Here is a 16002-nt window from a genome sequence, read left to right on the forward strand (position 1 = left end):
ATTCATTTCTATTAATGCCCCCCCAATAGCGAATGCCAGCTCTACTCACTCGAGCTCACAGACACCTTCACCGGGATACTGATATATCGTCCTCTAGGTCCCGCCTCAGAATTCAGCAAAGCGCTCCCAGAACTAATAGCTGAATTCAGCGTGCAGAAGTCTAATCTATCTTATCTAATATCAATAAGCTCACAACGGATACTCTTTTTCCAATATACTGGTCAGACAACCACTTAGTCCCCTTTTCCCTGGCCACATTTATGCACAAAGCTAAACCGATCAATCCCACGAACTTAAGGCCATGCTGGTTGAAACTAGAGACCACAAGCTGGGAAAGCTCCCTAGTCAATTCCATCCCGAGTATGGAAGGGGAAATCGGTGAGAGGTATAACCGGTTCGAGAACTGGCTCAGAGGCTCTCGACACCCGGGCCCCCTTGAAACCCCGAGGACCAAATCGTCCGGCTGGATGTGCTCTGTGGTTCTCTGCAAATCTCCTTGAACTAAAAAAGGAAGCAAAAAAACTACAAAGAGAATGAAGAAAAGCATATGATGGGCCCAGTAAGGAATTATACAAGAAATCCATAAAAAAGCTCCAATATGCGATCAGGGAAGCAAGAGTTCCTTACTTCAGCGCCAAAATAGAAAATGCCGATAATTCCTCAAAAGAGCTATTCAAACTGGTAAATAACCTTTTGAAGCCAGCTATCAAATCGGTCCCACCCCTTCAGAGGAGTGCTGCAATATGCTAAATAAAGGCAACTTCCCCAGTGGGGAAGGAGAGTCACCTGCCTAAAGATATATGTGAGAGCTAAGTGTCTCGAGTAGATCAGAAGTTAGATAGTCCAGGAAGCAAAAGAAAAATGAGTCAGACGAAAAATAGGAAAAATGGAGGGTAAACCAGAGAGGATAGTAAAAATAAATATTAAATTTATTTCACATATAAAAATTTCAATAACCAATACTTTGTATTTTTTTAATATATAATAGTATGAGGTAAGTATACAATAATTCAGAGCAATATAAATAAAATCAAAACAATGAGATAAGATGTTTTACAAGTCCCCACAGGAACAAGTGAGAATGAGATTTCCACAAACCAAAGAATAATGACTAACCCTGGGTAAAGCACTACGCTGTGCTCGCGTAGTTTGCGCAACTTCGCACTACGCGAACTGCATGTAGCACAGTGCATACATGCGTAGCGCAGCGGTCATTTTTTGCTTGCTCGTGGTCGTCAACGTCAAGTTGGCGACCGCGAGCAAGCAAAATGACATCCTCGCGAGACTTTTTCCTTGTTCGCGATCAGCAACATCAAGTTGCCAATTGCGAGCATGGAAAATAAACCTCAAAGTGGGGAGGTCACGTTTCTCATTGCAAGTGGTCACGCATGCTCGCGATGAGAAACTACCAGTCCGCGTTGAGAAAGCTTCAGCTCGAGTAAAAATCTACTTGAGCGGCAGAAAACTACAGCTCGCACTGTGCAAGATGCCATTTTTAAAGATTGCACAGTGCCATATGCTTGTCCGCAATGTGCAATCATTGGAAATGACATCTGGCCTAGTGCGAACATGCTACTATGCAATTCGCGTAGTGCTATGCGCAGTTCGCGTAGTGCGAAGTGCACTTTGCGTAACGCTACTTCGCGGACTACACCCACCCTTAATAATGACGGCACAAGCACCAAATCACACTTACTGCATTCAACCATCTATACAGTCATTCAAATAAACATACCATTCATACTACTCTCTAACCAACGCTAACGCACAAATAAGAAGAAAAAAATTAGGACAGAAACCAGAACATCAAAACTACAGTGGTATGCAGAAGATTAATACCAGTACATCAAAAATACAGTGGTATGATGAGAATACGTAGCATTAACTAGAAACACATTTCAGACGACAGCATAAGTTCACAAACTGGTTTTAGACAAAGTTATTCAACAGTGCTTTGATTGCATGAGATGATGAATAGAGTAACATACTTTATACACTTGGTATTTGAATGGTTTTACATTTATACCACTGTGTGGTTTCTGTCTAGCGCAGTCCCGACGTGCGTTTCTGTGTGGGCTAAGGTCTAGCCATCACCTTCATCAGGGCACAGAGGGATACGTGAGCCAAACAATATGCCGTGCCGGTCGGGGAAAAGGAACAACAAATATATCTATGTATCCAATATACAGTGGGGTCAACGGCTCCGTTAAGGCCTGGCTCGCAAACCGAGCCAAAAGTCTAAGGAAGATAGTAATCGGGAACAGGATCGAATAGGAGGATGACTCGTATATCCAAAGTCAATGTGCCCAGTAGCAAAAATAGGTTCAAAGGTGGGGCCGGCGATAATAAGGTCAGATCTAGAGAGTTGAGTGTAAGACAAAGTGCAGTGGTCAAGGGCCAATGAAGTGGTCAGCGCCTGATGCAAAGTGAATCCACGTTCTCCAGAGCATGTCTGGGGCGAGGCCCCCTTCCCTCCTTCCTTTGACCTTCTGGATCAAAGGAACCTATTGGGTACAGGAGGATCCACCAATCTCCACAACATATGCACTGAAATGTAGAGTATCACAGGATCTTCCTTAAGTTCCACTCTCTTCAATCTCTAAGTACGCCCACTGGCTGCAATAGTGCAAGCTCATGGGCTTGCTCTAATTTCCTAAGCAGATGACACACATCATCATTTCACTCAACGCAGAAATTAACAAAACCTCCAATCAGTTAAGCTCTTGCCATAAACAAGTTACAAACTGGGTGTCTGCCAGCTTTTTGAATAAAACTGAGGTTTTAGTCGCAGAAAACAACCCCTCCTGGTGGTTGGAACTTAACTGGCCTGATTGTTCTGGTGCATTTCCCTCACCCTCCCCAAAGCCTGGGATTATGGACAGATAACAGGCTACCCATCTTGCTGTTTTGGACTACTTCGCACCCTGACAAAACTGTTTAGTTGGCTCATGGCCCCACTCTGAAGAGTGGTTGTGCAAGGACTAATCAACTCGTGTCTGGATTATGGAAGGTTTCTCTACCTAGGGAGTCCGAAATATGTTACAAACCAACTGCAGGCAACCCAGAATGCTGCAACACGGATGCAATAGCAAATCCCCAAGCATATGTTAGCAGCCTCAGCCTTAGCAGCCTGGCATTGGCTAGCAAAACATAAGAGAATCCCGTTTAAATCTTTGTCGGGTCCTGTGCTATTAACAAAAAAGGTACCCAGCTTATTCAACGCATGGTGTCTCCTTATACGTTGAGAAGATCATTATGCTCTGAAGGCCGTAATCTTCTACTGGTACCTAGGATCAAGAGAACAAGTTTCGGATGAAGTTCCTGTGCATATCTGCCACCTAAGCTCTGGAATGTGCTGCCAACCCACATCAGACCGGACAAATTAGAAATCAGCTTCAGAAAACAGCTGAAAACTTACCTTTTCTCATTTAGAGGCATGCAAGAAGTACTGCTAGTGGAGGTTTATTACCAGCGCTGGAAGGCCCGTTGGGTAGCCACGCACTATATAATTTCCAAAGAATAGAATAGAACAGAAGAGAAGAGGATACTAAGAAGAATAGACTCTTAACTAAAGCATTCATCACAACAGTGCAAATGAGTCTCTCAGCCCATCTAAAATATCTAAACAGGATATCAAAGACAGCAAGAAAGCACATTGTGAACAACAAGAATAAAATGAACATTTATAACAGTTAAAATGTCATAAAACCGTACAACCTACTTCTATGCACATACTTCTATGCACTACACTAACAGAACATGAAAAGTACAGCAACTTGACGTCAAGAGTTACTTAGGGAGAAGAGACACACTGCATACCTTGTTGGCAGCAAGAGATGTCGTTAAAGGCAGAGGCGAGAAGGCAATGTTCCCTACAAAGGGCAAAGACAAGCTTGTGTAGCAGCCTTCTTCTGGTACTTGATTTTATCAGTAGAAGGTGAGATGTAGCTTCTTCTAAATGCGCTGCCAGTAGGTGAGACCATCTCTAGCAGAATTTTGTGCAATAATCTGGGCGAAGCACCACTCCTGACAACTGGTCAAGTGGCAGCCCTAATATACTAAATCCTATCAGAGACTGGTATTTGAGACATAAATTTAGGAATGTCTGGCAGATTATGTGTATCAAGTTGTGCATCCCAGATGTTTTATTTTTAACATATAAGGTGAAAGAACATAAATTAAGACAACACTATTTTGGTTATATGTTTGTATTTATTCTTATTTAACCGTGACATAAGTAGACACTTGCCCCAGACTGATGTTGCTTGAGGTTTTATATTTATGTAATTACCCGAATGTTTTGACACTTTCACAGTTCTTAGAAAGATAAGGTCAGACGACATCTGCATCAATGGCAGACATGACAATAATTTTACATAAACTGAGGAAAATGGTGACTCGCTTTCCCTAAAATTGAGAAGATGGCGACCACCATTACCTAAGATGGACCCGAGACATACCTAAAAATGGAATCAATACATTCACCAACATTTAATGAATCATTGACAAAATATTTTCAAAAAGTCCACAGAATACTAATCCTCCTTGTTGTTACAATTTTAGATCAGATGTCCAGTTCTTTCCTTCTAATGTGATTCAACCTATGGGAAGCATAGCCAAACTGCCGAGAGGTGTATCTGACCCCACGTAATGGTGCTGCACCCTCTAGCACACGGTCCATAATTACTTTTTCACAATTTGGCTGTGCTCCTATCCTTGGATGTCAACACTTTTCATCCTCTAGGTACTGGCGTCTTCGTCACAACAGCAAGGTAACTCGTGCATCGATTCAATTTGTACTCATGTTGAACGTTGATCGCCCTGCATGTGTGCAACCGCTAGGATCAGTACAGCTCATTGATTGGGCAATGCCATCAACTCTAGAGCATGGGTGGAATCTAATCAATAGAAACAAGGACCGCAGGAACTAACCCGCATCTCTGTGAAGTCTGTGTTTGTCTAGCTGGATCAAAAAGTTGCCACGCTGTCCGTGATCATGTGGGTGGTAGGATATTCCAATTTTATTTTGAGTTCCTGACTCGCTGCCCGTGTTACAGCGGTCTGTGTTTCCATGGATTAGATTCCATCCACGCGCTACAGTTGATGTTGTTGTCCACTGAATACGTTGGACCAACAATGGTGATAGGACACAGGCAAGGTGATCCGCATTTACCCAGAGTACAAATTGAATAGATGCACAAGTTACCTTGTTGTCCTGAAGAGGCCAATAACTAAAGGCTAAAAGGTGTCGACCTACAAGTATACAGAAACATGGGCATTATTTAAAAATAATTAAGAAAAGTGTGCTAGAGAATACAGCACCATTAGATGGAGTACAGATATACCTCTTAGCAGGCTGGCTTTGCTACCCATAAGTTAGACCACATTAGAAGGAAAGAAGTAGACACATGATCTAAAACTGGAACAAGGATGAAGTGTTCTATGGACTTTTTGAAAATGTCAACGATTCATTTACAGTTGGTGAACATATTGTCACTAGGGCTGGGCGTAGTTTGCGACGTAGCGCTTCGCGAAGCTACGCGAAGTGCACTTCGCACTAAGCGAGCTATGCGTAGAACTACGTGAACTGCGTAGTTGCATGTTCGCACTGTGCGATGATGCCGTTTTCAATGATTGCACAGTGCGAACAAGCATCCGGCACTGTGCAATCATTGAAATCGGCATCTTGCACAGTGCGAGCTGTAGTTTTCTGCCGCTTGAGGAGATTTTTCCTCGAGCGGCAGCTTTCTGAACGCGGACTGGTAGTTTCTTATCGCGAGCGGTCGCGAGCATACGCGACCAGTCGCAATGAGAAAATAGACCTCCCCGCGTTGAGAATCTCGCAGGGCGGTTTATTTTCCACGCTCGCGATCGGCAACTTGATGTTGCTGACCGCGAACGAGGAGAAAGTCTCACCAGTATGTCATTTGTCTTGCTCGCGGTCGCCAACTTGAAGTTGAGAACCACGACCAAGCAAAAAATGACCGCTACGCTACGCATGTTCGCACTATGCTACGTGCAGCTCGCGTAGGGCAAAGTTGCGCAAACTTCGCAAACTACACAAGCGTAGCGTAGTGCTTTGCCCAGGCATAATTGTCATATATGTTTCTGATGTTACTTATTTAGTATGCTATGCTGGGTAGTAGTGTAGTTGTACATGCTGTATCTTGGTATAACATCATGTTGCACAAAATAAAACAGCGGGTCCCGTACAATTATAGTATTGAGACGACAAAATTTACTTAGTTAGTTTACTGCAACAGAGAACCCATCGATCGACGGCGTTCCAGATCAGCTGTTGGTGTAAGGAGAGGAGAGGCGCACAAGGCTCAGGTCAATGAGAACGTTCATGATGCCCAATTAAGTATGCACTGGAATTTTCTATTGATGGACCATACTCTTGGATACGCTATCCTCGTTATTTTATAGGCCTGATCCTTACGAAGGACGCGAATGATCGACTGATCAAAAGTAGACTACAACTTCAGGTGTGTGTGTTTCACTTTGGATAACGCCTTAAACAATCCTGGAAATTGCCGTGTGATATTGCCAGTGCCCTGATGAAGCCCTGCTTAGGAAGAAACGCATTGGATGCACATGTAATGGACTGAAAATATTAAAGAAGAATTTTTGGTCACTGAAGACTCAAGAATTTTCCTCATTATACAGGATTATTTATACCTGTTGCCTCTCTTTCCATTGTGTATGGTCTAGTATATTATGTGGTCCACAAGCAGCAGACCTTAGAGGTGGGCAATAGTTTATACAGAACTGATTTGCTGGTATATACTGAGGTGACTAATTGGGCTGTGTGGTTTTAAAATCCTTGGTTACTTGGTTGAGAGTTTAGGATTGCCCCTTTTTTGTTAATAATATTTAGAGCATCACCTCAAACATGCAAAAGGTGAAAGGAAGCAGGACTTTGTCTACAGTGGCATAGTGGGTGTTAAACGATGGACTAGACAGCAGCCCGAGCAACTGCCTCTGTCTGAGATTAATTTAAGCATTTCATGCATCGCCTTGTTGTTGCATTTGATGCTCTGAGTGCGATATGTATGCCTAGACGTGGGTCTCATGCTCACTGTGCCATAGGACTCCAGCTATGGCTAAACCAGTCTGGGATTGCTTGTGGTTGTTTCTGGAGGAGGTTTTGCCTGGTACTTCGGTACAGACATGTTTGTGCCCTAATGCGACTAGTATGCCCAGACATGGGTTACGTGATCATGATGCCTTAGGACTTAAGCTATACAATACCAAAAAGCCCGAAGTAGGGCAAAACCACTCTGGGGTTGCTTGTGGTTCGGCACGGATTCGCCTACCATGGACCTTTATCTACAGTGGCATGTGGGTGAAAAACGATTGACTGGAATGTGGCCCTGAGCGATTGCCAGTGAGTGGCTCAGGTTAAATTGTTGTAGCAAGAAACATTTTGTTGGGCCAAACCCCAGCAGGAACGTTTCTGGTAATCCTAGAAAAATAACTTTTTGAATTGCAAAGCAAGTTTCAAACAAATGACATCCAGGACGAGATGACTCTTTAGAATATGGGACTATTTATTTTCCACAATCATTTTTATTAACTAGAAGTAGGAAGTTGAGCACAATTGAGAATTAAGAAAAGTTCATTGCTTTATCATCAATTAAATCAAAACTTTACATTTTTGCGATCTTTGGAATGTACTATATCTAAGAGAATAATAGAAAAGACTGGTAAGCTAAACAAAAAAACTCCAATGCCATGGACATTTTAGCAACTCCTTTGCACCCATCTCCTGCAAGTGTGCAGCTCTATTTAGAATTTGATTATGTATTTGATTATACTACCTCAGGTGCATATGAATAGTTTATTGCTTTCAACTCACAGGTCGCTAAATATAAAAAGCAAAGCAACAGAATAACAAAAAAGCAGGCAACATACGAAATACTTTTGAATACAAAACCAACGTACCTGTACAGAATGTTACGTGGGACAGCACCATGAGATACACTCAACCAGGCACTCAATTGGGAAAAGAAAACAAACGATCGAACAGCCAATAATAAGGTCTTTTCTTCAATAAATCGATCTCCACTTCTAGAATTGAGTAAAGAAAAACAGAGGAGGCAGCACCGTCAGCTAATTGTATATTTCCAAATCTACATTTTATTAAGTTAACACTTAAACGTTTCTATAAACAAAATTACAAGTATTTCAGCTAAAGGATGACTACTGCTTACGGCACAGAACAATATATTTTAACTGTATCTATCCCTGGCACCATCATAGTAAATACATTTCTTTTATAGTGGATACATTTACGCACATTGTTTAATTGAAAAAATATGATGAACCTGTAACTGCAGTTCAAATATGCTGTTGACTACATTGGGCTTCTCTAGCCAGTAGTTCTTAAGCTACTGTCCGTTCACCAGCTCTCTGGTTGCAGCCAAGTTCTAAATTAGAAGCTTTTGCCTGGCTGAATTTATATATGCAAGCCAAAATTCGAGTGTATATTAGTGACAAAAATGTGAGTATTTTCAGAGCTCCTATGCAGATGATTGGAGAAAAATGGTTTAATTCCCCCCAAAAATGTAAAGCTAGTATTTGAGAGCAAAATCATGTGGTGTTGGGAAGGCCCATTACAAATAGTATTACGTTGGTGCCAATGGCACTGCAGCTATAGCAGTTATGTATTACCAAGTAAAGGCATTCCAAATTGATAAAGTATTTTTTTTTATTGCTGGGAATCCTGTCACATAAGTAATTAAAAGGTTGTAGACCCCTGGACTATACTGTTTGTGCTGTATTTCAGCCAATACAGTGGAATTACCAGGAACAAATGGCTACTTACCTGTAGAAGTATTTTTGTAGCTTCAAGTTCTTTTCAGGATTCACATACAGTGCATTATTCCGCCATTTAGTGTTTTGGTCCACAATACATCGTAGTCTCTTCTTCCTTTTTTTGTGTTGGCATTGTCTGGGACTATTTGGTGTTGAGTCCCGTCCCCTTGTGACGCCAGACATGGGCCCGAAAGCCTCTCTTCGTGGTCTCCATCATCAGATTCTACTATACCGTTCTTTTTCAATTGGCCTGCTGTTGTGGCTTCCCCTTACAATGCAAAACGAAAAACGTTCCTTTTTTTGTCATTTGCTCTTTGTTTGCATGTTATGTTGCATCTTATTTTTGTGCAGGGAGGTGGGGTGTACGTGAATCCATAATATTTCTTGAGCTGCAAAACGGCTCAAAAAGGTAAGTAACAACTTAATTTTGCAGCGCAAATCTTTTTGGGATTCAGATACTGTGCATTGTTTTTGCAGTGGTATCTTTGTTAACCTTTGAAGGCTGGGTTGAAATGAGCGTGAACTGGCAAAAAAGTGTTTTTTGGTACTCTATGTTCCACCTGTGATTCTTTATTTGAACAGCACACCGTAGTGTTTGGTAAATGTATTCACCGATGACCATGTTGCTGCCATACAAATGTCACTTAGCTGGACCTCTGTTAGGAAGGCAGGAGTTGGTCCATTCTTGTGGAGTGTGCTCTAGGTCTTGTTTACAGCTGTACGCCTGCTTTTCGTGGGATGTTTGGATCAATCCCCCTGGCGATGGTGCTCTTAGTTAGCGGTGATCCCTTTTTGTTATGCAAACTATACAAAGAATTGGCTTCCTTTCCTGAAGTCCTTTGTTTTCTCTAAGTAATATATCACCGCCCTTTGTATGTCAAGCTTGTGCAGTGCACTCTCTGTGTTAGCCTTTGGAACTGGAAAATGTGAACTGTTTGGTTGATATGGAACTGTGATATTACCTTTGGAAGAAAGAGTGGGTTTGTTCTTATTACTATTCTGTCCATGTGTATAGAGGCTCGAAAGGCTACTTCATTAACTGAGTTAGGATCAGATTAAAGTTCCACATTGGCAAGGGTGCCACGCTGGCTGAGGCTATTGTCTTTGTCTTTAGATGGCTGGTGCGGTAAACCGTCTTCGCCATACGTGACCTCTTGCATTGGCCACTATTGCCAACAAGTGTACTTTTTAGGAAGCGCAAGTCAAATTTTGGTCCAGTAGATGCATTAGGTATCTGATCACGGTCTTGCATTCTGATTTCTTACAGCTGTTCCTTTTTGCATAATCAGATGCATCTTGTCCATTTTGCGAAATAACATTTTCTTGTGCTCGTCCATGGAGCCTCTTCCGAACTTTCATTCAGCTGTTTGGCAGATTAAGCTGTCAGAACTCTATGTCCTCTGTAGCTATGCCGCTAGACTTAGGCTGCTTGGTTCTGGGTGGAGTAGCATCCACTTTTGCATTAGGAGGAAATGATGGCATATTGGTAGCTTTTTTATGTTTCTTGGGCCATTTCTATCAGATCTGGAAAACAAGCAGTCTTGCCCATTTTGGAGCAACAAAGACCAAGGTCATCTGCAATTGCTTGCACTTGGGATATCAGTAGCAGGTTAAGGAGAATTAGAGGAAAGGCGTAGGCACATTTCCCTGACCAACCTATTGATAGAGCATTTCCTAGGGAGTGGTGGTGTGGGTCACTGGATGTGAAGTCTAGGCATTTTGCATTTCCAAGTGTTGTGAATACGTCTACCTTAGGTGTACCAATTTGCCTGAAGATCCTCCGAAGCACCTGGTAATGGAGCTTCCACTCATGCGAGACTGTAGCCTACCCGCTTAGTTGGTCTGCTTCTATGTTTTCTACTCCAGGCATGTGTTCTTTCATTATAGTTATCTTTCTGTGGTTGGCCTATCTCCAAATCTTTTGCACTAGTTTTGATAGTGCATGTGAACTTGTGCCCCTGCTTATTCAGGTAAAACATTGTGGTCATGTTGTTCATTTGGACCTGCTCTTACTTACCTCCGAATCAGTGTCTGGAATGCCTTTAGGGCTAGAAAATCTGCATATAACCCCAGGATGTGTATGTGTTGAGTTACTTCCTGTGTCTTCCATAGTCCCCTGATGCTTAGAGTTTCCATGTGAGCTCCCCATGCTGTGTGTGATGCGTCCGTGGTGATAGTAACAGTTGGGGTTTGTTGCAAAAGAAAGGCCTTCCCAGTGTCAATTATTTTTGGGGGGGTTGGGGGTGTTATAGTGCGCAAACTAGACCCGAAGGTATCAGAGCGCTTTACATGAGCACCAGTTACGTTGGTCAGACACATTCATTTTTTTGTTAGGCACTGGGAGATTAATTGATTTGCCCAGAATCACAGAATGTTGAGCATCCCTGCCAAGACTCAAACCCCGTCCCCTAGCTCCGAGGTTGACCTCCCAAGCCATTAGGCCACATTCTCTCCCCTATTTTATGTTGTTTGCGTTCCACCATGCTACTTCCTCTTGTACTTTTTGCGCTAAAACTTCTTGATCCTCCCAAACTGCCCGTTGCCAGTGACCATTGGTTTTAAGATAAATTCATGGAGTGGCTGCAGGTGGGATTTTGTATGATGGATCAGGGGAGTGCAGGAGGCCATCATGCCCATCATCCTTCCCACTGTCTTCACTGACAGAGAAAGCCCCATGCTGTAGGGCAAGAGGGCTTGGATATCGCTGGTATCCTTTTGATGTTGAAGAAGGCTTTTGCCTCCACCTTGTCAATCCTGAATTTTAGGATTACGTTTTCTCTCTTTGGGAGTGCGGATTATTTCTCCCAATTGATTGTGAATCCCAGCTTGTGCAATGTGCTCATCACCATTCTTATGCTCCACTTGAACTCTGAGAAAGAGCTTGCTTTTACTAGCTAGTTTTCTAGGTAGGGGTGTATGTGTATTCCTTTTCTTCCAAGATACGCTGCTAATGGTGCTAGACATTTAGCAAAAACTCTTGGTGCTGATTTTATGCCAAAGGGGAGCACTTTGGGATCAGTAGTGTACTTAGTTCACGATGAAGCATAGGAATCGATTGTGAATTTAATTCATGGGCAATTGTAAGTAGACATCCTTCAAGTCTATCGTTGCCATATAGTCCCCTTTTTGTAGACGTGGGATGACTTCCTGTCGTGAGGTCAACTTGAATTTTTGTGTCTATGAATTTGTTTAGGAATCAGATGTCCAGAGCAGAGTCACTTGTTGGAGGATCTCACTCCCCTGGAAGGTTGTCCCTTCCTCTGGCTCTTCTCCGAAAGGGCTGACTCCGTGGTGTTGGAAACTGTCTCTGTTGCTGTGTACCTTGGTCTGGGCTAGCTAATGGCAAAATTGCTGGGATGCTGCGTTTTGAAAACTTCCTCATCCTGCAGGTCTGCTCCCCTTTTTCTTTGGCCTTGGAACTGCAGTGCCCCCTATGGCCTTTGTTGCATCATTGTCTTTTTTGATCTGCTGCAGTGTGTGGAATGCAGCAGATCTGAACTGGCTCTTTCCTGTAGACAGAGTGTTGACGATGCTGGCCTGAACCTCATTCCTAAATCCAGACACCCACAAACAGGAATCACTTCTCATGGATGTACACTCTACTAGCTGCCTGCTGGCTGTGCCTGCTGCATTCAGGAATGTGGGGGCGCTTAGTTTACCCTCCTCTACCAATTTCATTACTATTCAACTAACTTTATTTATATGATTAATAAAAAAAGATTGAGAAAATTGAGTAATTCACAAAATACATATACTGTGGTACAATCTTTTATCATATCTATCAACTAAAACACAAAATCATCACAACATAATATACTGCTCCTTCCACAAAATGTGTTGATTACACATTATAAAATGCACACAAAACACTTACAATTCAATTAAAACTAAACTGATCTCATTCGGTTTAAAACGTGTATATCAAGAAGCAGACATCATAAAATAAATGTTGATTTGCTACATCTCAGACTACAGCCATATTTCACGATAGCGCACTTTCGAGTCATTGTTGAAGATAAAACCAATCCATAGGCCCTGTCTTATTATAAAGCAGATACATCACAATATAGTTGTTCTAAATATTGAATATAATATAGGGCTTTGGGTACTTTAAGTGCAAACCTACTGCATTTAAGACTACCCTAAGGTTTTTCTATTGGACATCAGACAAGTAGATTCTCATACTTTCGACGTTGTGCCAGGAACATTATACAATTACGTTTCACATTTCATAAATAAAAATAAAATGATGCTCTCAACTCGTCATAAACTCATAACCTGATATGTTGCTTTCCACACTTGTTTTCTAAGTACACCCTGAGTTAGCTAGTTATATGGTGGAGCTTCTATTGAGCTAGATTTTGTAATTTTGGTATTTTAAACCTATTGCTCTACTGTAAAGGATGTCTTGACCCGTATATATGCATGTTTTCTATTTTAATAGAAATTACCCCACTTGAGGGGCGGAGGTTGCCTGGCTCGAAGATGGCTGCTGCTTGAGCGAGCTCTGAGAGCCATCTAATCTATCCTGCATGAATCCTGGCATTTCCGCGCACTAGATACCTGCAAATGGACCTTGCCGGATGCAGCACCATTATGTGGGGGACAGATATACCGCTTACTCATTGTTTTGCAACGCACTTAACCCCTTCGATGCTTGTGACGGAACCGTTCCGTCATCAGTCACGGCTGAGCTGTGCTGATGACGGAACGGTTCCGTCACGACCGCACCCTGTTCTGGAATGTGCAGCACAGGGGCGGAATCGGCGCCGCACGGAAGCGGTTAAGGGTATAGCCGGTAACATCCGCCCCTGTGTGTTACCCACCACATTGTATTAGACCGTAATAGCTGGTTTGATGTAATTTTTCCTAGGATGCAATGGGGTTATAACAAATTATGAACACTGATGCAGTATATTTAATGCTGCATAAAGAAACAAGATTGGGAGAGCTATTCATTCGAACCATCAACAAGAAAACAGTACAGCGAATTGGACTTCGGATTGCAAGCAAGTTTAAAACACTACAATTTCAGTTAAACTGTGATAAACGTGTAAATAAAATACAATGGAAGCGGATCCAACCCTGATAAGATTGTTACTGCAGACTATAGGCCATTCACAATTTTCACCACTGAGTGTCCTTATAAGCAAACCAATCTCAATGAGTTCCCAAATATGTGAAAATTGCTCTTAGAGTATTACACATTACTGAAAACAAAACACTCACAATTAAAATGTATTAAAAACCATTATAATCTGTTAATCTCAAATGCAGATGCAAATTGGCAACCATTTTTGTCAGTTTGCTTATCAAAATGTGCCAAGATGATTTCTAATTTTAAGGTCTACAGCAATCACGCAATGTGAGGTAAATTGAGCAACTAGCATAGGAAAGTCTTTGTATATTGAAGGATTTGCTACATCCTAATAAAAAAACAATCGTGTCGTATGGATCTGTGGGCTCATGGTTTGAAGACGAAGTCTTGTTGTACACAGGTGACAAGCTCATGTGCCGGAGTTACTACATGTGGTCCAGCCCAAGAATAGTTCAACTACTTGACTTGTTTGGAAAGTTCTCCCGTTTTCATGGTATCTGCTCTAAATCAATGCTATTTTCTAATGGGGTGAGAGGCTATTTTGCAGTGTAGGCTAAACATACAATCTACTGGCTTAAATACATTGTTGTGATGAAATGTGGAGCTGGATGTGTCAAATGACTACTGCCACACTCGACTAAGGACAGAAAAACAGTTAGAGCACTTTTCCTATTTCAATTATAGGCAAGGATTGCTCTCTTTAAGATGGCGTGCCCCTCCACATTATTGTACTCATTTCAGAAGCACTCTTGCAATGTCGCTAAGTAATTTTTCCAGCTTCTCACTGACCAGCTTCTTTCCTTCTTTTGGTCTAGAAGGGTTGCCCAGAGTATCCTTGGACAAATGTTGTCAGTCAACTTTCGAAGAGGGGACTAAGAATGGCCAATCTACCATCGCACTACTGGGCATAAAACTTCTAGTACTAAACAACACACTCTTTCGTACAAAATGAGATTCTGAGGCACAGTTGGAACAGTGGGCATTTGAAGGTACTAAAGCAGCAATTCCTCAAGGCGACATAGATGGCATTATGTACCTGGTACGAGACACTGAAGATGACTAGGTGGTTCAGACGAATCATAAAGCACACACACTTTTGGTGCGTGAACTGACGTTACCAGTTCTTGGCTTTGGAGGGTTTTTACCGGGAAGGACTGTACTAGAATCACGAAGGTGGGTGGCATGCTGAGCCAGGGCCACATTCTCATACCTGCAAATGTGACATACTCACAGGTACCACCTCAGAGGTGGAATCATCCAGAGCGTTCAGTCCCTTACAGGCTATGATAACAATGTATAGAGTTGACTGTAAATAGTTCACCCAGATCTTAGTCAATGATAATAAACCAATGACCCATTCTCCACATAAGTGTGGGAGCCAACTAAAAATGACTTAAGTGATGCAAGGATGGCACCTGGAGAAATAACCAATTTGATAGCGACTGGCTGATTTTGGTTTTACCTAGTCTGTACCACACCAGGATTAGGCTATGTTACATGAAAAAGGACCACTTATCCAACTACTTATGGTGCCAAACATTAAGGCACAACTGCCTACAGAGTGCATGGGGGAAATTATGTACAGGAAATCTTCTAGAATGGGACAGGTCGTGCCATCTTCGATGTGGTGAGATGGCTACCCCAGACTCCAAACAAACTGCTTTATCTGTAATCTTGGAAGTCCTGGACATTGAAAAAAAGCATGGAAATATAAATATTAAGCTGATTTTTATTAAATTGAATTCCACGCAAAACTGGCAGAGGCAACACCATTGTGGGCAAGTGGATCCTTCGATAAATAGACGCATGCTAATGGAAGCTTAAGAAAAGTCAATAAGATTTGAGGTTAGTGAATGCCTTATTAATGTAATAGTTCCCTGTTGAGACCACATAGTGCTTGGGATTTGCATCTCCTGTTTACCTAGCATTTCAGTAGATCTGTATCCTTTAATATTAAGATTGTGACTGAGGCTACGTACTGTTTTTAATCAATCTTAATTGTTATTACTAATATAAATAGAAGCAACATTTGCTGAAAAAACAGTAGCCTATATAGATAATGACTAATAACCTACTGAGCGTAT

At 42.0% G+C, this 16002-nt stretch overlaps 1 protein-coding gene across 4 annotated transcripts in view; it reads right to left on the reverse strand.

The window, feature by feature from the left end:
* The window catches only part of ATOSA (atos homolog A), a 481732-nt gene that overhangs the window by 292964 nt on the left and 172766 nt on the right, over positions 1–16002 (reverse strand). For all 4 annotated transcript variants that reach the window (XM_078684847.1, XM_078684850.1, XM_078684848.1 and 1 more), the window contains one exon: positions 7948–8073. In XM_078684847.1, coding sequence (XP_078540973.1) covers positions 7948–8073 — 126 coding nt within the window. The remainder of the gene's footprint in view (positions 1–7947; positions 8074–16002) is intronic.

This window comes from Lissotriton helveticus, chromosome 3_2 (genome assembly GCF_964261635.1).
Source record: "Lissotriton helveticus chromosome 3_2, aLisHel1.1, whole genome shotgun sequence".
NCBI classification, from domain to species: Eukaryota; Metazoa; Chordata; class Amphibia; order Caudata; family Salamandridae; genus Lissotriton; species Lissotriton helveticus.